This window comes from Carcharhinus amblyrhynchos, chromosome 7 (assembly GCF_965287045.1).
Source record: "Carcharhinus amblyrhynchos chromosome 7, sCarAmb.v2.hapA, whole genome shotgun sequence".
Taxonomy (NCBI): domain Eukaryota; kingdom Metazoa; phylum Chordata; class Chondrichthyes; order Carcharhiniformes; family Carcharhinidae; genus Carcharhinus; species Carcharhinus amblyrhynchos.
Genome location: NC_137330.1, coordinates 51,608,431 through 51,634,067, shown reverse-complemented (window position 1 = coordinate 51,634,067; position 25,637 = coordinate 51,608,431). Strand labels below are relative to the sequence as shown.

General features: G+C 40.5%; 1 protein-coding gene across 1 annotated transcript in view; it reads right to left on the bottom strand.

Annotated features, from left to right (window-relative positions):
* The window catches only part of rab10 (RAB10, member RAS oncogene family), a 53,362-nt gene extending 31,164 nt beyond the window's left edge, over positions 1-22,198 (bottom strand). The window contains exon 1 of the mRNA XM_080192291.1: positions 21,696-22,198. Within this exon, the coding sequence (XP_080048417.1) occupies positions 21,696-21,822 (127 nt within the window). The 5' untranslated portion in view covers positions 21,823-22,198. The remainder of the gene's footprint in view (positions 1-21,695) is intronic.
* Between the last annotated feature and the right edge of the window lie 3,439 nt (positions 22,199-25,637).

Sequence of the window (25,637 nt, the reverse complement as noted above, 5' to 3'; positions counted from 1 at the left end):
CCAAAGGACGAATGGACTCACCATGGAGGGAGTATAGCACAGGTTCACCACACTGATTACTGGGACGGCAGAATTGTCAGACAAAAGAGATTGCATTGATTGGGCTTGTATTGCATGGAATTTAGAAGAACAAGGGGATCTAATTAAAATCCATTCTCCAGATCATTGTTTGCCCCCAAACAGGAGACTAGGAAGGAAGCTGAAAGAGCCCACTCTTCCTTCTATCCCAAGGAACTGACCATGTGAATTTTAATTTTTTGCTTCTTTCTTGCCACATCCCAAATACCTATTTCTGAATAACCCAACCCTTTCCACATCACAACCCGATTCCATCCATTTCCAAATACCATCCTATATATGCCACTGAAAGCTGAAGCTCTAAATCTCTCCTCCATCTGTAACCCAAAAAGCTTATTCAATTCACTGCCTGGTAATGTTGACAGAGTCCCTTCACCACCTAGCAGTTCTTGCTCTTGACCTCCTGACACATTCATGTGATCTGCAGTATTGCTCAGCTAACTCAACTGAGTTGATTTCTTGAGCTTCTCATATGATCTCACTATAATACAACCGTTTTTGGTTTAACGTTGCACAAGTGCGTAATTTCAGATCTGCACTACTGAACTGGCAAAACGAAAAAAAGAGAAGCTTGAAACAAGTTTTCAATGAATAACAAATTTCAATATTGATCTCTACCACAAAATAGGCTGGTGGATTTGGAAAGGCACTTTCAGAAATGTCAGTCTATTAAAGAGAGTCCAGAAAAACTCCCCAAAACTGGTGAATAAAAGCCAGGACAACTCAACAGGTCTTTCAACCCAAGACAGGTGTGTACATGCATGGAGGGATACGTGGAGGAGGGAGAAAGTCAAATAAAATTACCATTCCACACAAGCTAAAAGGGGGGCATGTTTTGGACCTCACCAATGCACAGTTAAGGCAGTTGAGTAAAGTGCTAACATTTGCTTTCTGCACTCATGATGAATGGCCATTTTAGACAATTCAATGCATTAAAGAAATGGAGACAGCTGTTATAAAATCAAGCTACATATAACTCAGCTCACTGAATGGACAGGTCAATGATTGAAGGGAAAGTGAGCTGAAGAGAATTACTGGTACAACACAGGATAAACTGTCACTTTTGACATCTTCCACAGTAGTCCAATTTTATTTGCAAAATAATTGTTACCAATTAAGCAACTGTTTTAAACAATGGTAGATACCATACTCAAATTGCATACTCAAAGTGAATTAAATTAGCCAAAGTTAACAGCAAGGAAATAAAATAAGCAAAAAGTAAATGGCATTTAATTTTGGCACATTCCATGATTTTGTTCCTCAGCTCAGCAATGGAAGGTGACAGATTTGAGAAAAATCACACGCGTGAAGAGATTTGAATACGAGAGAATTTCAAATCAGAGGCACTGAAAGACTGAGTCAGTGTAGATCAAAGAGCATGAGGGCAGATGAAACAAATTTGGTTTGAACTGATGTTTAGAGCGGTGTTTTTCAAACTTTTTCCCCCCAGGCTCACTTTTGCCAACTGGTTGACTTCCAGGACCCACATCAAGTTCATTTACCTTTATAATGTGCCACGTGAGCCTGTTTCTTCATGATCAATGAATGAGCGGACAATCTGCACATCAGGTGCAGATTTCAGTTGGTTCCTTTGTGTAGCCTTTATTTTTCAGAACGGAAAATCCCACATTAGCGTGGACATTAACAATGCAATTCTAATTTTACTCAGCACTTATACTCCTAGGAAATGCTAATCCAAATTGCTGACAACATTGGACTTGTGGTTGTTTTTAACATCTTGCCACAGATCAAGTGCACGAGCTCAATCTGCTTATTTGGAGTCAAGCTTTAAGTTAATAATGAGCTCAGAGTCTCAAACTCAAACGGGTTTTTCACACATCTTTTTCAAAATCTGAATAGTGACAAAACTTGGTCAGTGTAGCCAGGTGCAACTGAATAAGGCCTACTGACAGTGCCCTTATTAACGCTACCTTTTTTGATATGCTGTAGCAGTGTGGGGAACATGTAATAGTTCTGGCTTTTTACTGGCATTTGCCAAATTTTCAATTACTTTTGGAAAGAAACGATTTGATCTCAGTGCCGAAAGCAATTATCATTTCTTCACAATCTAAGGTTCAATTCCCGTTTAGAATTGAAAAGATGTCTGCAAGGTAATACAAAGCATCCAGTTTTCATCACCAGATAAATCAGCCAGAGGGAATGATTTCTCAAGGAGAAAAGCATGGATTTCGTACCTCAGTTTATAAACTCTGTCAAACAATTCAACCCCTTGACAGCTAATGTATCTCATGTGGAATAATGGGTGTAATGCATCTCATGTGGAATAATGGGTGTGCTCTGCCTACATTTCGAAATATCAACTCAAAAAGCCTGGTACTGAGCACGCTGCGTTTAATAAAATTCACAACTCCTTTCAATACCTCAAGATTGGATGGAATTCCTTTCAATGCTTTATCCACTGCAAGGCATTAGCAATGATAGCAAACAACGTCCTGACCAGCTGCCTCCTTAATGGGGATGAAGTAGAAAGGGTCAAGAGCTTCAAGTTTTTAGGCGTCCAGATCTGGTCCCCTACGCTGACACGATAGTTAAGAAAGCCCACCAACACCTCTACTTTCTCAAAAGACTAAGGAAATTTGGCATGTCAGACACAACCCACCAACTTTTACAGATGCACCATAGGAAGTATTCTTTCTGGTTGTATCACAGCTTGCTATGGCTCCTACTCTGCCCAAGGCAGCAAGCAGTTACAGGTTATGAGTGTAGCCCAATCCATCACGCAAATTAGCTTCCCATCCACTGACTCTGCACACACTTCCCACTGCATCAACAAAGCAGCCAGCATAAATAAGGACCCCACGCAGCCTGGATATTCTCTCTTTCACGTTCTTCCTTCGGGAAGACGACCAAAAGTCTGAGGTCACGTACCAAATGACTCAAGAACAGCTTCTTCTCTGCTGCGGTCAGACTTTTGAATGGACTTATCTTGCATTAAGTTGATCTTTCTTTATGCCCTAGCTATGACTGACACTAAATTCTGCACTCTCTCATTTCCTTCTCTATGAGTGGTATGTTTTGTCTGTATAGTGTGCAAGAAACACTTTTCACTGATTCAAATATAATTTTGCTGTTTTTTCCAGTCATGTTGGGTGCCCCATCGCTCGTCATTCCTCTGCAATTTACCAAGGCGAGCTTGCACTTTTCAACCATAGAATTCTTCCAAGCTTCAAAGAGCTGTGCATCAGTTGCACTCATTGGTAATATCATGCATCACAGCCAATGCTCAAATTCATTGTGCCAGTCGTAGCTAACTTAAACTAGCAATCTGTTAACATCTGCACTTGCATCCAGTTGTATTAAAAGTGGCCATCCTAACTTTAAACGAGAAATAAGCTGTACTTGTAAATTCTCAGCAATATCTCAAACTGCAAGGTGCATTTCATTTTTTCAGCGGATCTCTCAACCAGGACCATGCAAACCATGCTGCAGGGAGAATTAATCCCTCTAAGTGTGGGGCATTTTCTCTTTGGCTCTGTGGTAAGGTACAGCTTAAGAGATTGCCTGAAGATTTTAAACTTTTTTATTCATCAGTGTTTCCTCACATAACACATGGGCTTTGTATGCTGATGTGTGTTGGCACAATGAAAAAAAACAAACCTCAAGAAATCTCTACAATGCTTGATTCTCAATTTTAGTTTCTTCTTTGTAGGCTGTTGACTGGAGGCCCTCCCTCTCTGTACAGAGGTAACAGTAGCATTGCTCTCCCCCGTCATGGACTCTCTGGAGCAGCTCTCTCCAGCAGATTCCAATGTGAGATCCTGGCTTATTGATGTCTCTATCTCTTTTTTTGCAACAAAACAATCCATGTCCGCAGTCCTCTTATCTTGCTCACAAGTGAAAGGAGCTCACCTCCCCAGTGAAATCGCTCCAAAAGCATGTCCATATAGGGCATTTAACATCAAGTGTACTGGGAGTGTGCGTTAACGTGCTCACTATTGCCTTTTAATTATGTTTGTTTCAAATTTTCATCTTACCAAAAAACCCAATAAGGATTCAATTCAGAACCTCCTATGAACGTGTAAAAGCATACTTACCACATAGAATTCGGCCAATGGCACAGCACACATCAAGAAACTCCATGGAACATAAAGGTGGCCATACTGGAATATGGGCTAACTCTCAGGTGTTTATTCCCTCACTCTGTTGCTATTCTATGTAATAAGAGTTCACACTGAAGAATCTGAAGCATGAATTCCTGTGCTTTTTGTAATCATGACCTCAAGTAGCTGCTGAGGACGTAGTGAAATCTCTCCATCCAGTAAATGGTGACTTTCTGATCTCCCTTTCTCACCTGCTGCAGATTCTGTTTGTGAACTGCATTAAAATATGTACAAGGCTAAACTCTGGTATTCCAGTCAGACATGAATATTACTTGTGTGTATGTTGGTCTCAGCAAAAGGACAGTGGAGAGCAAGATTGTGGCCTTGATTTGCACATCTCCCCACTTGGTAAATTCTGTGTTTTTGTTCTTGACCCAACCCCAGGCTTAACCCACCATCTATGCTGAAAATTCACACCATAGAATCAGTTGGGCCTGTCAATGCTCCACATGCTTTGTACACATTCAGGTTAATGTATGGCCTTATGTTAGAGCTTGTCTAAAGTAAGGTACATCTTGCGATTGCAATTTATAAATTCAGTTGGGATGGTTATGTTAATTTTAGGGTGCAGCGGTTCTCAGGCTCAACATCTTGTTAGTTGAATCTACAGTCAAAAAATGCACTGAGCATTCACCAGGTCCACTCAGATGAGGCAGAAAGAGGCAATGCTATGAAGGGAGAAGTTGTTAGTCCTCATCATGGAGATGGTATGGGATCATGATTTGAGCTTAGGATCAAATCGGATGCCATGATCCCAAATAATCAGCTTCAATTTGACAAAGTGACAGTATAGAATAAATGACAAGGGTGCAATGCCCACAGTGAGAGTCAAAGATAATAGTTTTGCTCTCAATGTTTAATTAAATACAGTGCAGTTCAACCAGAACTAGACGTCAGAAAAGCAGGACCAACACAGGTAGTGGCGGTGAAGGGGCTGCTGATAATTCATTTTCTGAAAAATAACCAGCCCAAAACCATAATTTGCACTTACAGGGTATTTTCCCATGTAATTAAATTTTCCATATTACTTCACAAAAGTTAACTGAGCCATGAGCTGTTAAACAACACAAACCAAGGGTTTGGTCAAATGGTTTTAAGGAGCATTTTAAAAGGAGGGGGAAAGACATGTAGCGAGCTTTAGGCCTTCATTTGATTTATTGTCACTATTAGAATACAGTGAAAAGTATTGTTTTTTGCACACTATCCAGACAATGCTTTCTGTACATAGAGAAGAGGAGGATGCAGAATGTTGAGCTACAGTCATAGCTAGGGTGTACAGAAAGGTCAACTTAATACGAGTCTTGGTAGCTGAGGGATGATCACTAATGAAAGCATAATTAAATTTGGCGACACTCAGGCAAGAATCAGTGGAGCACAGAAGGTACTGTAAAACTAGAGAAGAATAGCAAGGTCTTGAAGGGAACTAAAAAAAAATGAAATTTTTCTTAAAAAGGAACTGCATAAGCAGCAGTATACATTGACAAACTCCAGGCACACATGACTTGTTGCAAGATGGAATGGGATAGAGGTCAAGTTTGCAGAGGATAAATTAGGGCAGAGTTGAAGGATGCTAGAAATGGAAATAGGTGATTTTAATGATTCTGCAAGACACAACAGGAAATTTATCACAAGTCAAACATTAAGGATTGAAAATTTGATTCAGATTCCATTTCCAGGAGAGGGGAGGAATATGTGGAAAGGAAATAAAGTTTGCAACAGTTTATCTTCCCAACATTTGGTTGAAGGAAATTTTTTAATCAACTAATGCAAGATGTCTGGCAAGAAATCTAACAATTCAGAGACAGTAGAGAGATCAGGAGAGATGGAGGCAGAGTACATACAACTGGTTTGTGGAAAGAAATCAAAGATATCTGCAATTTAAGCAGTGTATCCCAGGTATAGCCACAAGCTTAACATTATTCACAATGAAGCAGTTCATGTTTAGAAGGGCCCTTGTACTGAAAGTTTAACACTGGCACACTATTACAATACAAACCATCTACAGGTGCTGACTACAGCAACTCATGGGGATTACTCTGACCACTGAGCAAGACAGCTTAGCAACTTTGCTTAAATTCTATCATCCCCAAAATCCCTTCCAAGTCACATTTAGATAGAAAGGATCTTCATGCAGAAAATGAAGTACAATCAACAAGCAGAAAACAATGGTGAGGACTGTTTATTACCCACCTAACAGTAACACTACTGTGAGGCAAAGTTTTATCAGGAGGTTAAAGGTCTATGTAATAAGGGTCATGTGAGACTTTAATCTTCACTAGAGACTGACTAAACCTAATTTGCAGCAACAGTGTGGATGACAAGTTCATGAAATGCATTTCAGATAATTTTCTAGATCAATGTGTCAAGGGACTAAATTGGAAAAAAGCTATTTTAGATCCAGTATTGTACAATGTCTGGTCATCATGCAACCTCTGGGGAAAAGTGATATTACTGAGCTTGATTGACTGTCAAGTCTAAAACTTGGGGGTTTTAAATATGAACAAGGCACATCATGTAGGCCAGAGGAGCAGTGGCTAAACTAGACTGGGGAAGTATATTTAATGATGGTTATATAGAAGCAAATATTATGATTTAACATTACACAATTATACCCTGCCTTGAAAAAGTTGAATCATGGCTGACAAGTTAAAGATAGCATCAGATGAAAACAAGAGACTTATGTTGCCAAAAAGAGTAGTAAGCATGAGGACGAGGGGATCTTGGAATCCATTAAGAATCACAAAATCATGAGAATATGAAAACAAACTTGCAACAGATAAAATAAATGTGGAGCCCTTAGATGCAAAGGCTGGTAAAATTAAGGGAGATTAAAGAAGTGTCAGACAAAAAAAATCCCAGGCATAATGAGAAATCTAGGATGATGAATTGAAAGAAACCAGTCTCAATAATTTCACCAGGACCAAGAGATTACAAATTGAATAGGGCAATCTGACCCCAAGGACTTTAGAAGAGGTAGTTGCACAGAAAATGGGTGCATTGGCTTTGATCTTCCAATCCATGTTCTAGAATATAGCAAATATCACCCACGTCATTCAAGAAATGAGTGGGATGATAGAAAAGAGGAGAAAACCAATAGACCAGCTGGCCCATCATTAGCGGGGAGGGCTGCTAGAATCTATTACCAAAAATGTAATAACAGGCTACATAGCAACTCATGTGATTGGTAGGGGTCAGCAAGGATGTGTGTCAGGGAAATGACTTTCAACTAATCTGTTAAAGGTTTCTTTTAAGTTTGCAATGAACAGGGTGGTTAAGGGGGAAACCAGTAATGTAATCTACTTGAAATGCTCTAAAAAAAATACAATCAGCTGTCACAGGACATAACACAAAATTATGGCTCATAGTATCAAGGCAATACATTATGAATTCAGGATCGATGCATAGAGAGAAAGATGTGGGAACAAACAGTTTCAGGTTGGCAATTTGTAACCAGGAGGTAATGCAGGGTTCAGTGCCTGGGTCTCAGCTATTTATCAATGACGCAGATGAAGGAATAGAGCATAATGCATCCAACTTTGCTAAGAACGCAAGCTGACAGGAAGACATATGGGCTGCAAAAGGAATGGGAAAGAATGTGGAACAAGTACACTGTAATGTATTTTAAAAAGAACTTGCATTCATATAGTGCCTTATATGACAAGACATCTCAAAGCTATGCTAGAAAACTAGAAAGCCAGTGTATTTTTTTAATGGAGAGAAAAATGGGAAATTCAGAGGGATCTGGTTTCTTTGTGCCCGAATCCAAGTTAACATGTTGGTGCCACAGGCAATTAGGAAGTCAAGTAGTGTGCTGGTCTTTATTTCAAATTGATTGAAACATAACAGCCATAACGCCTTACTGCAATTGTACAGAACCACGGCAAGATCTAACTTTAAGTATTGTGTATAGTTTAAGTATTGTATATAGTTTTTGTCTCCAATGAAGGATACATCTGCCTTACAGAAAATATAAAACTCCAGTGGATTGGTTCCTGGTCAGAAGGGATTGCACAGTAAGAAGTCTCACAACACCAGGTTAAAGTCCAGCAGGTTGTTTGGCAGCACTAGCTGTTGGAGTCTCAGGTTCCTTCATCAGGTGATTGAGGACTTGGGTTCTCAAACAGGTCATATACAGACACAAACTCAATTTACAAGATAATGGTTGGAATGTGAGTCTTTACAAGTAACCAAGTCTTAAAGATACAGAATGTGAGTGGAGAGAGGGCCAAGTACAGATTAAAGAAGCGTGTATTGTCTCCAGCCAGGACAGTTAGCGAGATTTTGCAAGCCCAGGCAAATCGTGGGGGTTACAGATAGTGTGACATGAACCCAAGATCCCAATTAAGGCCGTCCTTGTGTGCGGAACTTGGCTATCAGTTACTGCTCAGCAATTCTGCGTTCTGTTTTGAAAGCACACAGAAGGGATTGCTCAATGAACAGCAGTTGTAGCTCCAGGTACATGGACCATCTACTCAAAATACAAAAGGTGACCTTAAGAAGCTTGATACTATGTTTCCCTTGGTTGCAGTTGTGATCGGAGTTCACAGTCTCAAATTAAAAAGGGTAACCCTTAAGGATTGCAAGGAAGAGAAACATATTTACTCAAATTTGTAGAAAATTCCAAAGATTCAGCGCTGCAGATGCTGAGCTAAGTATATTAAAAGGCAAGAACCTTTCTACAAGAGTGAGCTTATATTAATACAGTAAAGCAACTTATCACATCCCAAGTGTGTTAACAACTGCAGGATTACTTTTTCAAGTGTAACCACTTATGTAATCAAAGTGGCTACAAAAGTACTCAATAGCACAAGCTGCTACACTGCCTGCTCACAGTTCTCAAATGGAAGAAGACCAATTTGACAAATCTTCCAAGTATTAATGCAACTCTGTCCAGCAATCTCTAAACAGTTGATCAGATTTCTATTACAAACCTTTCGGTCTGTCGAAGTTCAAAACCATATCAGCCAGTAAAATTCCTCAGGCTCAAAGCTTAAGACAGACTGTACTGGCATGAGGAGTGAGATTGCATTCATAAAGCAGTTTTACTGTATGGAGGCACAGTGGTTAGAACAGGAAGCCAAGTTCAATTTGAGTGACTATCTATGTGGAGTTTGCACATACTCCCAGCGCCTGCATGGGTTTCCTCCTGGTGCTCCAGTTTCCCCCCCACACTCCAAAGATGGGCAGGTTAGATGGATTAGCATGATGAATGGGATGGGTTACAGGGTAAGGCAGGAGGGGGGGCCTGGAAAGGAGGGTTTGCACAAACCTGATGGGCCAAATAGCCTCCTTCTGCACCATAAAATGGGCTAGACAGGGTAGAAGCAGAGAGATTATTTCCACGTAGAAAGGAAACAAGAATTAGAGGGCACAGCCTCAAAATAAGGGGGAGTCAATTTAGAACAGAGTTGAGGGGGAACTACTTCTCCCAGAGGGTAATGAACCTTTGGAATTCTCTGCCCATTGAAGCAGCGGAGGCTACCTCGTTAAATGTGTTAAAGTCACAGGTAGATAAATTTCTGACCAATAACAGAATTAAGGGTTATGGGGAGCAGGTGGGCAAGTGGAACTGAACCACTTCAGATCAGCCATGATCTTGTTGAATGGCGGGACAGGCTCGAGGGACTAGATGGCCTACTCTTGCTCCTATAAATTATGTTCTTATACTGATTCTATGCAGACACCAAATGACACTCGAAATTGGTAACATTTATTGCCTGTTATGCATCATCCTTGTGCAAGCAGCCAAGCAGACTAACACCTCGCAAGTACCATAACTCAATCCTGCAGATTGCCAGGGGTTGCTGGGGAGTTAAGGTAATTAAAAGGCACAACATAAATGCAAGTCTTCTCCCAACTGAGGGCACTAAACATAATAGCTCCAAATTTGTTAAAGTGCTATACAAGCTCGCATTTTTGTGGCTTAGAGGGAAACATTAATAATTTCAGGGCAACCATTGACCCAATAACAGCAAGTTTTTACACAAAATCCAATATAAAGTATTAGGATGCAAAATTATGCAGAATGTATGCAGTATAAAACACAAGTGTGCACCCAAGGACAATGACATGAATTTCATAATCAATGGCAAACTAAGAGCAATAGTTATTCATTATACTCAACTTTCCCTCAGCTTTGGTACTATCACTTGAATGGATTAGAAATTCTGAACAATGTGAAACTCTCAACAGGGAGTCTGGGACTTGTGGACAGGGCAAACAGAAGTATTTTCTTAACCAAGCAGATTACAGAATTCATACTAAGACATGGAGAGTCTGAACTAGGAAGCATAGGTTAGAATAGATTTTTTTTTGTTAAATACAGAAAGCCAAATAAGGGAGCAGGGGGAGCAAAATGAATTTAAATCTCCAGTCTTAAAATCTGAAGGACTGGGATCCTACGCTTACAGAAGTTAATTTTCATTATTTGAAAACTGATTTGGCAAATACTACATATCACTGTATTTACACTTGAATGGCTAAATCCAATTATTCTCCACCTTGTGGGGGATCTGTTGTACAAGTATCCCATTTTAGAATTTTACCCTAGAGTACATCTAACATTAAGTCACCAGGAAAAGATTATATAGCTTCTGAAAGAGGGTGGTAACTGGTAGCAGCTTTTTAGGCACATTTAACAATGCAAGTTGGTCAGTACAAGTTCACTTACCCTGGTAACAGCGCCAAAAGTCTCACTTTGCCAAGAATTAAAATGATAGGATCAAAGCAATTTTCATTTACAAAATGTTAGTTTAGGGTAAAATGCAACATCTTAAAAACTGAACATTTACAATATAAATGTTGACAATGTGGCATCAATGCCGGAATTGTTTCAACTATACATGACCACTTACAACAATGGAAATTAAATGTCATGCAATTATCTGTGCAATAAACTAACACCAATTATGCAATGTTGGATTCTTAATTTTCTGAACCTATTTCAACTCTGGTTAAAAGAACGCTCAGTTGACATTTGCAAAAGTGCTAAAAAAGTTCATTAACTTTAAAAGGCCCTTAGTCTGTTTAAACTGCAACCACAGTGAAAAGTCTGACAACACCAGGTTTTAGTCCAACCTATTTGATAATATACTCGCAAGCTTTTGGGTTAGTCCCTTCGTCAGGTGAATGGAGAGTTCTGGCCTCAGACAGAGCATATAAAGCACAGACAGTTTAGAGATTACTGATTAGAATGCGAATCCTTACACCCAACCTGCTGTTCAAGACCTGAAGTGGCTGATAATGTGAGTGGAAGGAGCACTGATCACAGTTTAAAGAGATGTGTATTGTCTCCAGACAGTACAGTAAGTGAGGTTTTGCAAACCCAGGCAAGTCACGTGGGTTACAGATGGGTTCATGTCGCACTATCTGTAACCCCCATGACTTGCCTGGGTTTGCAAAACCTCACTTACTGTACTGTCTGGAGACAATACACATCTCTTTAAACTGTGATCAGTGCTCCTTCCACTCACATTATCAGCCACTTCAGGTCTTGAACAGCAGGTTGGGTGTAAGGATTCGCATTCTAATCAGTAATCTCTAAACTGTCTGTGCTTTATATGCTCTGTCTGAGGCCAGAACTCTCCATTCACCTGACGAAGGGACTAACCCGAAAGCTTGCGAGTATATTATCAAATAAATAGGTTGGACTAAAACCTGGTGTTGTCAGACTTTTCACTGTGTTTACGCCAGTCCAACGCCGGCATACCCACATCATAAACTGCAACCTCCATCGCAACATAACAATCCTTAAAGAATGTGCAGAAGAGATTTGTTGGTATCAGGGATGTAGGACTTCAGTACATAAAAAAAACTGGGGCTGTTCTCCCTTGTGCCGAAGTGGTCAAGGAAAGATTCAAGAGAGATACTCAGTAAATAAAGAATCAGAGTTCCAAATTGCAGAAAGATCAGCAAACAGAAAATATGGATTTACACTAACTGACAAGAGGCAACACAAGGAAATATTATTCAAGCAAATGGTAAGGATTTTGAATGCATGCCCTGAAAAAATTGGTGGAGGAAGCAGTTTCAACAATAACAGATGGAAGAGAATTGAATAAACACTTAGAAATTTTTATTTCTTTCAAGGTCAGTGTTGTGGAGGAAGAGCAGACACATGAGACTAATTTGATAGCTCCAAGAAAAAGCCAACATGGAATGCTGACCAATATTGTGGCCAATTGAGAAAGAAATGCAAATATGAGCGCTAGCCAGGATATTGAGAGAATTCCCTGCTCCTCATTAATTAATTTCAAGAAATCTTTTGCATCTACCTAAACTGGCCTTGATTCAACAATCATCAGAAAGACAACCACTTCAATTGCGCAGTTCTCCCTCAGTAATGCACTGCAGTGTTAACCTTGACTATGTAGCTCAAATGCTGTAATGGGGACTTCAATCACAACCTCCTAATAAGTTGCAAACTGATCAACAATACTGCTTTCCCTCTATTTACAAAACACATCAACGTGGAGAAGTGAATGGATTTACAGGTGATCTGTTGGGGAAGAAAAGTATTGAAGTTTAAAATCAGAAAGTCCACTGAAATTCAAACAAAATTCAAATCTTCTCTGCCCTTATTCTCTTGTCATTCATTTATTTTTTGTGCTCCGCCTGAAGGTAGGTTCTTGACTCACTATCAGATGCTTCAGCCCAAGCAGTTTTCCTGGCAGTTGTCAGTAGTGATTTGCCACTCCCTTTCACACTCACAGGTAGAGCGAAGAAGCAGGTCTCAAGTTTACCTCTGCAAGAATGGGAATTGAACCCACTTCTGAACCATGTACTAGTCACCCAAGCTAACCGGCTCATATATTCTCTCCATGCTAGCGAAAATAGCCAATTCAATAAATAATTTACAACTAGGAATGATATTTATGCGGACTAACAAAATTCATTTTATTCACTTCATTCATTTTATTCGTTTTCAATTGTGTTCTGTTCTACCCAGTTGAAAAGACAGTAGGACTAGGGGGCACAGCCTCAAGATAAAAGGGGGGCGGTTTAGAACGGAGTTGAGGAGGAACTTCTTCACTCAAAGGGTGGTGAATCTCTGGAATTCTCTGCCCGTTGAAGTGGTGGAGGCTGCCTCGCTAAATATTTTTAAGACGCGGGTTGATGGGTTTTTGATAGGAGAGGGGATTAAGGGTTATGGGGAGAGGGCGGGAAAGTGGAACTGAGCAGCGACAGATCAGCCATGATCTTATTGAATGGCGGGGCAGGCTCGAAGGGCTAGATGGCCTACTCCTGCTCCTATTTCTTATGTTCTTATGACAAGTAAACCTATCTTAAGCTTGCAATCTCCAAATTAAAGGTGGCAGACCAGTTCTTGAAGAATAAGAACAGAAAATGCTGGATTAACTCAGCATGTCCAGCAGCGTCTGTGGAGAGAGAAACAGCATTAATGTTTTGAGTCCACATAATCCTCCCAGAGAACTGCCTTTTGTCATTTTGACATAAGTCCAGAGCTGCAAATGTGATCAAAATTACAGAATGACAAAGTATTTGGCAAATAAATACTTGTTCACTGAAGTTACAGGAATTTTTGTATATATACCTGAAATGCATTCATTCTTGGGTTTTCAAATAACTTATCAATGGAATTTGAGATCAATTTTAAACTACAACCTCTGCAAAACTGCAACTCATCAGCCTCCCAATTTTCTTACAACACACATTTCTTAGATCCCCCTGGTTCCTTGCCAATCAAAAACCTTCATTCTTGTTCACAAATTCATCCACGACCATATCCAATCTCTTTCCATGGCCTTACTCAATTTTTCAGTATCCTCAAGCCTGATAATCGAATGCTCATCTTTTTCAGAATATCAATTAAGGGAATCTTCTGCTACACTGCACAGCAGTGTGAAAGATAGCACACAGATTGTCATAAACAACATGCACATGGTAAACAATAAAGTTTTAAAGAGACTTTGCAATGTGCTTCACACAATAACGAAAAACAGAAAACAGCCCTTTATAAGTACCTCCCTGAATTGTTTGTCTACTTCTCTTGAAGCCTCCTCAAATCCTTGGGCTTTGTTTTGTCAACTCTCCAAAACGTCAAGCCATTCTTTTCTAGGTCATAAATTGTAGTACGGTAGTTGAAATTTTGTACCCAACATAGCTGAATTCTTATCCTCACTTAGTTTTCAATTGACTTATTCAACAAAATTAGCTTTTTCAAAGAAAAACAAAATGAATGAGTGAAATAGTGGCGTTACAAGCAACAGTACACCATAAAATGGCTTTCAACGCAAAACAGTCAATAAGAATTCCTGTATTTACCTACAAGGCTACATTTTGCTTCACTTGGAAGAGCAACTTTGGTCTCAGGTGCACAATATACCTCAGGTGATTTTTCTGCCAACAATTTGAAAGACTTTACTGAAAGGTTTCAAAGGCAGTCCCATTTGAAAATAAGTGCATTTAACTTCCATAATAGAGCGCAACTCCGTTTCATTTCATTAATCATGACAAAACTGTCAGAATTTACAAAACAATAATGCAGTTAATACCTGATATTAACCACACCATAATTTTGAACAATGAGTAATACAAACCATGAAGTGCCGTTGATCCGAATTAAGTTGCATTAGACATCTTTTGGCCCACTTGAACTTCAATAAATTTTGCCAACATCATATTAAATGAATACAGCATTTGAAATGACGTACTAATTTTTTTTCCAATCTTACAGGCACAAACATAAAAAGCGCAAGTGCAGTAATTCTTCAAGGTATGGCCTCAATGACATAACATAGAACAATTAACAACTTCACAAAGTTCCCACCCACTTTACTTAAAATTTTCCCCATGTGGCAGCCGAAGCCTGTAAATTAAAGGCAAGAATAAAAACTTTTATGCACCAGATTAAAAGGAGCTACAAAATCAACTAAAATTTGAGCAGAGGCAAATCTGTCATTTCAGTTCCAGACTGAAGGTCCGCTAAAAAAACTAAAATGCACGTCAGAAACTTTAATGAAGGCATTTCAAAGATAATAGTATTTGTTTCAAAACAGATCCCAAACAACCAAATTACACTACATTCATGGCAAACCAAAAACGACTCTTGCCACACCCTCCAGGGTGTGATAAGTGCTGACTGAATACTGTGCTACATCCAGTTTGACTTGAACAGACTGGAGAAAACCCTGCGTTTCAGTCAATTCACGCACTGAAATGTTAATCAGCTAGTATAAACTGGGGACTGCTCACAACAGAAACTCATTCAAAAACTTAAGACTACATTCATCACAAATGCTCATAATTACATACAATGATTCTACAATCTATGATTGAAAAACATTTAGATTCAAAAGCCATCCTCTAAGCCAATGCCATTGCCTGGCAAGTCCAGAGGCCAACAAGCTAAAGGCCATCTGAAAGAGTTGAGAACACAACATGGTTGACAACATTCTGAAAAGCAATTTTGTGCGCACAGAATTTAATGAACCAGTTTACCAGAATATTGTGGGCTCTTCAGTATATTCTCTAATGGCATTGCTGTTTAAATTTTTAAATAGTAGCTTTAATGGAGTTAAAAATGGCAACTGTCCTGGATGTCAAAAGCCAGCTACTAACCTTGAAGTGGCTCTAAAAGGTAACGAATGGGATTTCACTGTCATTGCTGACTCCAAGTACTTCAGAATACAAATTCTTGTCTACCCTCAAGAGGATCCTCCTGAGACTAAAAACCATTAAAGAACTTGGCAACAGGAACTATTTATATGGTTCTATGAACCATAGCAGAACGCAGATCTGTAATGCTTTAAGTCCAAAAACATAGCAAGCTCAATTTCACCCAAGTGAGACAGCCAAACGATACATGGGGATTTGCATACAAACACTTTCTTGAGGTTCCACCCCAGGTCCTCAGTTCACTGCTAGATTTTTAAATCACAAAATCAATGCAGTTGAGCCCATTTTTGTTCATCCATCGATGAAGGCTGTACATTTATTCCATTGCAACAATGCAATTTCTACCTTGAACATTCAATCTGAAAGTCAATTTTACATACTGATCATATCTGGTATGAAAAACTTCACAATAACAGCCTAAAATTTCTCTTCATATACAATGTGACTAGAAATAAACATTGGAGCCCAAATGACCGTAGTCAGGAAGAAACTTTCCCAGGTTAGAGTTTTGAATTATATCATTTACATATCCAATTTTCTAATACAAAAGCCCAATTTTCCCAACAGTCCAGATCAAATATCTGTATTTGAGTGTTAGCATGGTTTGAGGATTGGCAGAGCAGAGAGTTGGTATAAATGGGTGCTTTTCTGGTTGGCAGTTGGTGACTAGTGGCATGCCACAGGGATCAGTGCTGGAGCCTCAACTGTTTACCATATACATCGACAATCTGGAGGAGGGGGCTGAATGTAGGGTAACAAAGTTTGCTGATGACAAGATGATGAGTGGAAAAATGAATTGTGTGGAGGACGCAGAAAGTCCGCAGAGGGGTTTGGATAGTCTGAGTGAGTGGGCGAGGACCTGGCAGATGGAGTATAACATTGGCAAATGTGAGGTTATCCACTTTGGAAGAAATAATAGGAACATGGAATACTATTTAAATGGTAAAAGGTTGCAGCATGCTACTGTGCAGAGGGACCTGGGGGTCCTTGTGCACAAACTGCAAAAACTCAGTCTGCAGGTGCAGCAGGTGATCAACAAGGCAAATGGAATGTTGGCCTTTATTGCAAGGGGGATAGAATATAAAAGCAGAAGGTCTTGCTGCAACTGTACAAGGCACTGGTGAGGCGCAACTAGAGTACTGTGTGCAATTTTGGTCCCCTTATTTGCGAAAGGATATACTGGCCTCGGAGCAAGTACAGAGAAGGTTCACCAGGTTGATATCAGAGATGAGGGGGTTAGCTTATGAGGAGAGATTGAGTAGATTGGACCTGTAGAGACTTAAGATAACGAAGGGGCTAGATAGAGGTAGAAAGATTCGTTCCACTCAAAGGAAACCAGAACTAAAGGGCACAGCCTCAAAATAAGGGAGAGTCAGTTTAGAATAGAGTTGAAGAGGAACAACTTCTCTCAGAGGATAGTGAATCTCTGGAATTCTCTGCCCATTGACATGCAGGGTAGAATAGGTGTAGGGTGATGCGGCGGCGCGGGCTCGTTGGGCCGAAGGGCCTGTTTCCCGTGCTGGGTTGTTCTTTGTTTGAAGTGGTGGAGGCTACCTCGATGAATATGTTTAAGTCACGGGTAGATAGATTTCTGATCGATAAGGGAATTAAGGTTGTGGGGAGCAGGCGGGTAAATGGAACTGATCCACTTCAGATCAGCCATGATCTTACTGAATGGCGGGGCAGGCTCGAGGGGCTAGATGGCCTACTCCTGCTCCTATTTCTCATGTTCTATGTAAGAGTATTGCATACCAATTTAATCTTTTGATACTTTTCCTACTTAATTTTCAGACTTACCCATTCAATATCATACCTTACCCACTGCCATAAAAACTATAAAACACCAGTTCACAAGTACCACCCACCTCAAAGGACCACAGCCAGTGAAAGCAAAATACTGCAGATGCTGAAATCTGAAGCAAAAACAGAAAATGCTGGAAAACATCAGCAGGTTTGACAGCATTTGTGGGGGGAGAATAGAACCAAATTGAGTCTAGATGGCCCTTCAGAGCTGAGAGCAAAGAATAGAGAGTATTTAGTATAAATCTCTGCTGATTCTCTTTGCTCTCAGCTCTGACAAAGGGTCACCTAGACTCAATGTTGGCTTTATTCTCTCCCCACAGATGCTATCAGATTGAGGTTTTCCAGCATTTTCTGTTTTGTCACAGCCAATGAAGTATAGTTAAAATGAAGTCATAGTTGTAATGTCAGAAACAACACAGCCAATTTGTACAAAGTAAGCAGGAAATAGCAATGGAACAATGACCAGTCAATTCTCAAGGCAAAAATATTGACCAGCACATTAGGCATAACTTTTCTGCTCTTCCTGAAAATTATGCCATGGGTTTTTCAAAAAACAAATCAGAATTTCTCCATTTCTTTGAAACTCAAATCCTGGCATGACAATGTTGTGCCTCATTATGAGCTGAACAAGACCAGCAAATAATATGGTAACAGCATGGTTTCCACTGTAATTCGGGATTCTATTTGCTTTGCACCAAGAATGCAAGTTCAAGCTTTCAACTCTATGCATGGTTAGAGGGGAATGTTAGTGGCCCCTCTCTCACATGAAGTGCTCAACTTGCTGCCTGAACTAATAGTTGAGTGGTTGATGGTGGCAAGAACCAATGAGTCCAGTAGCAGGATATGTGCTCAAGAAGTTCATAGATATTGAATGACAAATACCCTGCATCTTGCAATTATTTATTCAATACCCAAGGGCTCTTATCTTCAACTTGGGGCGTCAGAGCTTCCCTTTTGTCCTTTATCCATCCTCCCCATTTCAACTTGTGAAAACCTCTTCCCAGTACTGATGAAAAGTTGATCTCAAAAATCAACTCAATCATTTTGGCACTTACTGATTTTCTGACTTAAACTCACTTGTTTAAGCCACCAACTAATGGCACTTATACAAAGCAAAGGAACAACTAAGTTTTTAAATGTTATATCAACTTCATGACAATCCTGATAACAAGGAGATTTTTGGTACAATTTGCATTAATATGGTTTTGTAAACATAGTAAAACAAACATTGTGCTACACAAAAGTGTTGTCAGACAAAAATTATAGAGCCACATACAAGACAACATGAGGGCAAGTGATCAAAGGAATGTTCAAAGGAGGTTTTAAAGTAGACACATGCAATGCTTTCTTTCTGGGGGGGGGGGGGGGGGGGGGGGGGCCTCATTGGGAGGATAAGAATACTAGCATCCACAAGGATCCAAGTTGAGACTGGCTAGTCATCATCTTTGTTAACAATTTAGGTGACACTAGAAAGCCAGAGATGCAAGTCAGACAACGGCAAGGTAGCATGGTGGTTCGCAATGCTGCTTCATTGTCAGGGATCCATTTCTGATTCCAACCTTGAGCAACTGTCTATGTGGAGTTAGCACATTCCCCCACGTCAACATGGGTTCCCTCTGGAAGCTCCAGTTTCCCCAAACCAAATGTGTACATTATGTGAATTTGCCATGGTAAATGCAGGGGTTTATGAGGATAGAGTCGAGGAGGTTGTCTGGGAAGAATGTTTTTTATTTAGAGATTTGGCGCAGACTTGATGAGCCAAATGGCCTCTTGCTGCAGTGTCGGAATTCTGCAGCCACAAGTGGAAGCATCAAATTACAAAGGGATTTTGATAAAATTTTGTCAATGGACAAGACTGTGGCAAATGGATGTCAGTATTAACAGACATGAATGAGGTGATGTCGGGCAGCCGGAGGATGGAGGGGCTGCGCTGGGCTTGCGGCTGTTGGCGGCCCAGCCGGTGCGAGTGGTCCCTGGCGGTGCGCTGTGTGCAGCCCGAGGAGAGGGAGCGAATCAGCGCATTTGTGTTTGCCAGAGACGCCAAGGCCGCCATGGTAACTGCAGCTGGGTGTAGGTTAGCGGCTGAGTATGTTCCAGGCTGGGCTGGCACTGTGTCCGCTCTGATAACAACATGGACTGGGTACCAGATTAAGGGCGGCATGGACAAGTTGGGCCGAAAGGCCTGTTTCCATGTTGTAAACTCTATTTCTGATCTAGAAAAGTACTATGTTCTTTTTAAATGATAAAAAGATAGAAATATCGTGCACAAAGGGATTTTGTGGGTTTCCAATTACAAAAACCTTCTCGACATATCCAGAAAAAACCAAAAGGATAACAAAATGCTGGCCTTCAAATCTGGAGCAGAATACAAGGAGAAAGAGGTAATGCTACAGCTATACAAAATCCCAGTTAGAGCACGTGGAGTACCAACAGCAGTTCTGGGCATCAAACCTCAAAGAATTTATGGCCTTGGAGGGAGAGCAACGTACATTTACTTGAATGGGAACTGGACACCATTATGAGGAGAGAGAGTACGACTCTACTCTGACAATACTCTGGAATTTTGATGGGTAAAGTGTGATTAAAGTAATGTTTTAAGAAAGAATAGGTAGGATGGATAGAAAGAAACTTTCTACTGTTTGGGGCATCTAGGAATCAGAGGTTGTGCCAAAAATTAGAATAAGACCTTTCAGGAATGACATGAGGAAATACTTTTCCTGGCAAAGGGTAGCAGATGTTTGAAATTCTCTTCTGCCACCACAGATTCATTGTCAATTTTAAATCCGAGACTTATACAGTAGATTAATAAAATCTATTAAGAGATCTCACTCATGAAACAATTGAAAATGAAAAACAGATTTGAAATGGAAAAACAAAAGTGGAACAGGGAAAAACTTTTCCACATAGCAAGTGATTAAAGTTTGGAATGCAGTGCCTGACATTGTGGTGTAGGAGGGTTCAATCCAGCCATTCAAAATGGAATTATACTTATCTGAAAAGGAAGAACGTACAGGATTACAGAGAGAAGGCAGGAAATTACACTAGGCAAATTAGCCAGTCAAAAACCAGAGCACACAATGGGCCGAATGACCACCCCCCAACCTTTTCTATATTCTAAGAATTGTGATATGAAGTCAGATCCCTGAGCAGCCGTGATCTCTCAGAATGCTGAACAGGCTCAAGGGGTTAAAGAGCAAACTGCAGATACAACCTCAAATATCCTATTTGTGGCAAACTTCAAGCAAATTAATAATCTGGTTTTGGTAACTAGGTTGCATCCTTTAAGAATTTATCACTTTGATTAGACCATGTTAGTTAACTAAAAAGTTAGATACAATATATATTTAAATAAACGTTTTAACTTGTGAAACGTTCGGCACTATTCATAATGTGCATAATTTCAGATTCAGAAATTATATCTTCAGAAGTATCACAACTAATATTTCTTAAGTTACTAAAACTTGACCGTTTCTCAGATAAATGCCCTGAAGCAGTTTAAAGATATTCGATTTTCAAAAAAAGGCCAATTTTAGGAACATATTTTCTTAAAAATGACAAGAGGTGTTGCTGTGAAGTAGGAACACGCAAATGAGAAGCATTTACAGTCTTGTCCAAAGGATGCTGAGATACCATTAACCACTGGGCTTAACACAAATAAGAGGCCTAGTTTAAAAAAAATGCAACGTATGCTTCAGAAATCAGTGGCAGTCTACATGAAAAAAGCCTTTTGAGAAAAGCAAATACTCCAAATATTACTTCCGCACATAAATGAAACTCGCAGGTTTACTGAATATCCTTTAATTACCAGGAAAGAGAATTTCGATGGACACATTAACAGTTAAAAAAACACTCCCCCTGGCCGAGGTTCCACTGCATTGCATTGCACTGCCCTGTTATTTGCGAAATAAATAGGTTGTAACACAAGGCCCAAACGCTCTCCTCGGGCGGCCGGCCGGCCGCCCATAGCCTCCACCCAGCCCAGCAGTTGAATAAAAACCGGGCCCACAGCAGTAACCGCTGGCTGTCCCTCACTCGTTCACCCACTCACTCACTCACCTATAGTAGAGATAAAAGTGGTGTTAAAGGCGTCATCCGAGAACCTGAAGAGGACACAGGTTTTTCCCACCCCGGAGTCTCCGATCAACAGCAGCTTGAACAGCAAATCGTAGGTTTTCTTCGCCATAATCCCTCCCTCCCTCACTCACTCGCTGGGCTCTGAACTGGGGGCGAGGAGAGTTCTTTTTTCAAAAAAAGGAACAAAATGGCGCCTCTCTCTCGCTCTCTCTCTTTCACTTTAATACCGTTCCGGCCGCAACAAGTTAGATGCCATGAATTTCCATTGATGGTTAAAACACACAGACACCGGCAGGCCACCGTCCCCTTGGCTTAAACTTTTCTTTTCCTCTCTCGCTTTTTTTAACTTCGCTAAGACATTCGGGAACCGCAGAAAGAATTTCATTCAACGTCGACGTCAATACATCGCTGCCTGCCCTGCCCTCCCCTTCTGCTCCTCGTTCCCTCTCACTACACACACCCGGGACCCTGCGCCTGCGCCTTCATCCCCTCCCCCACACCACCAGCACGGCCACCCAATGCCACCGGAAGTCCCGCCCCCTCATCTGGGCTGACCCCCAATCCGATTGGTCCAGACTGCGTCCGACGTAGACATGTCATCACCCGGCTCGCTCTCGGTCCCCAAACGGATGATGTCATTGGGGTGTGATCGACCCGCACATGCGCCCCTGCTTCGCCAGCGCCCGAGGAGAATGCGCATGCGCACCTGTGTGTGTGTGTGTGTGTGTGTGTGTGTGTGTGTCAAAGGAAGAGACACTTCATTCAGAACATCACCTGGCCAGCAAACATCTCATGATAGCATTGAAGTCGACTGATGGCCCATATTTATTTTAAATTACTTTGCTTCCCGTCAGGAGATCTGATCCACGCCGCCCCTTTAAATAACTGATGTTTGAAATTCCTAGAATTGTGTTACATTTTAAATGAGATGTCATTGCATTATGAGGCAACTATGGTTAAAAAGATGCATTTTCAGTTCTGTAAAGTTTTGTAGTCGGTCGTTGGTCACTACTCGATAAGATCGAAGCAGGGAGGTTGTTTCCACTGGTGGTTGAAACCAGAACTCAGTGCATAGCCTCAAAATAAGGGAGAGCAGATTTAGGGCTCAGTGGAGGAGCAACTTCTTTGCCCAAAGGGTTGTGAATGTGTGGAATTCCCTTCCTAGTGAAGCAGTTGAGGCTACCTCATTTAATGTTTTGAAGGCAAGGATAGGTAAATTTTTGAACAGAGAATTTGGAACAGAACAGATTATGGTGGGCAACTGGAGCTGAGTCCACGAAAAATCAGCCATGATCTTATTGAATGGCAGAACAGGCTCAAGGGGCCAGGTGTCTTACTCCTGCATCCAGTTATTATGTTCTGATGTCAACATTTCGGTCTGGAATGGAGCAGCATCTGCATGCACTCAATAGTTGAAATATCACATAAGAAGCCAAACCTAAAATACTTGAATTAAATGTTGTCTTGTGGCTTCCCATAGGTTCAAAATAATCGCACTTTTGTACAGGAAATGCTGGAACTCCCTTCAACTGTATTGACAATATGCTGTGGAGCGTTACATTGTTAGAATATGCAGATTGCAGTGCAGTAGTGAGTGATGTGGCCGTCTGGATACTTAGCTTTTACGTGCATATGAACCCAGAGCAGGAATAGGCCATTCAGCTCTTACAGCTTGCTTCATCGTAAAAGGCAGGCTGATCTGATTGTGGTCTCAACTCCAATGTCCTGTCCAGTCCTTATACCCTTTGATTCCCTTGTCAATCAACAATCTGTCCAACCTAGCCTCAAAATATTCAGTGACCTGCCTCCACTGCTCTTTGGGGAAGTGAATTTCACAGATTCACCACCCTCTAAGAGAAATAATTTTTCCTGATCTCCAATTTAAATGGGAGACTTCATGATTAAACTGTGTCCTCCAGCTCAAGTCTCTCCCATAAGGGGAAACATCCATTCATCCTGTCAATTCCCCTCAGGATCTTACATGTCTCAATGAGGTCAGTTCTCATTCCAAATTCCAGTGGGTCTTGGCTCAACCTATCCAACTATTTCTCTCCCTTTCATTTCCAGGAATTAGTCATTCCTGTCACAAGAACCTTCTGTGAACTGCTTCTACCCTTGTACTATTATATCCTTAAGGAAGACGACAAAAACTATACAAAGTCTTCCACCAACACCTTGGATAACTGAAACAAAACTTCACTACTTTTATATTCCATCTCTCTTGCAACAAAAAATATTCCATTTGCTTTCCTAATCACTTGCTGTACATATATATTAATCTTTTGTGATTCACGTACCACTACACCCAGATCTCTCTGTACTGCCAAATTTTGCAATCTTTCTCCATTTAAATAACGTACTGCTTTTATATTTTTCTTGCCAAAAAGGATGAGTTCACATTTTCCCACATTATACTCCATCTGCCAATTTTTGTCCAGTCATTTAATTTATTTAAATCCCTTTATAAATTCCTTGGGCTAGATTTTACAGCCTCACTCATCCCAAAACTGTAAATTCCTGGCCACGGTCAACAGACTTTCCCACTGTCTGCCTCTTATCTGCTCCGATTCCCATGGCAGGTGGGAAGATAAATTCCAGTGTTTATGCCCTCTTCACAATTTACCTTCCTCCCTCATTTTGTTGTTCAACAATTAGCAACCATACATTTGGTCCCTTCATCCAAGACATTTATGAAGACTCAACACCCTAACCAAGACTGTAACACTGCATTCTGCACTCCTTTCTTTCCCGACATACAGTATGCTTTGACTGTATAGCACACAAGACACAACACTTTTCACTGTGTACTAATACATGTGACAATGATAAATCAAATCAAATCAAATCTACTGTAAATAGTTGAGTCCCCAGCACTTATCCTAATGACACTCCACTGGTTACAGCTTGCCAACCTGAAAATAACTCACTTATCTGTACTTTCTTTTTAGTCAGCCAATCTTCTATCTATGCTAATATGTTACACCTTCCACCATGAGTACTTACGTTGTGTAGTAACCTTCAGTGCGGTACCTTATCAAATGCCTTTTCAAAATCTAAGTATGCCACATCTACAGGTTCCCCTTTATCCACTTTACTTGTAACTTCCTCAAAGATAAATTAGTCAAACACGATTTCCCTTTCAAAAAATCATGTTGAGTCTGCCTGATTGCATTAAGATTTTCTAAGTGCCATGTTACAACTTCCTTAATAATAGATACTATCTTCAGGCAAGTTACCTGCTTTCTGCCTCTTTTTCTTGGATAGCAGAGTTACAATTGTTATTTTCCAACCTGATGAGACCTTTCCAAAATCCAGGGAATTTTGAAGAATTAAAACTAATCCTTCCACTATCTCCGCTGTTCCTTCTTTTAGGATCCAAGTATAAAATCTGTCAGGTCCTGATGACCTGTCCATCTTTAGTTCTATAATTTTCTCAATACACTTTCCCTGGTGATTGTAATTGTTTTAAGTTCCTCACTCCCTTTCATCAGTTGATTTACATGCCTATCTGAGATGTTATCTGTGTTGACATCAGTGAAGTTAGACACAAAATATCTGTTCCTTTTCCTCATTTCCTATTATTAATTTCCCAGACTCACTCTCCAGAGAATCCATGCTCATTTTAGTCACCCTTTTCCTTTTAAATCTCCTTAAATGACGGTCACTGCATTTCTACTGACCTGTCCCTCACATATGGAAACAGCCAGGTTTGCAATCAAATCTTCTAATACTTTGTCAAAAAAAGCTGGGAGCCTTTGTGCTGTCATTCTGACAGTGCAGTGCCTGATTGCGCCAACAAGACTAGCTGCGGAGAGATCAGCATGCCATCTTTAAAGGGTACCCCAATCTCAGTGTAAAGTTAGAGGCCCCTCTCCATTCCCCCCTCCCCCACACTCCCTGGGACATGAGAACACCCCCAACCCT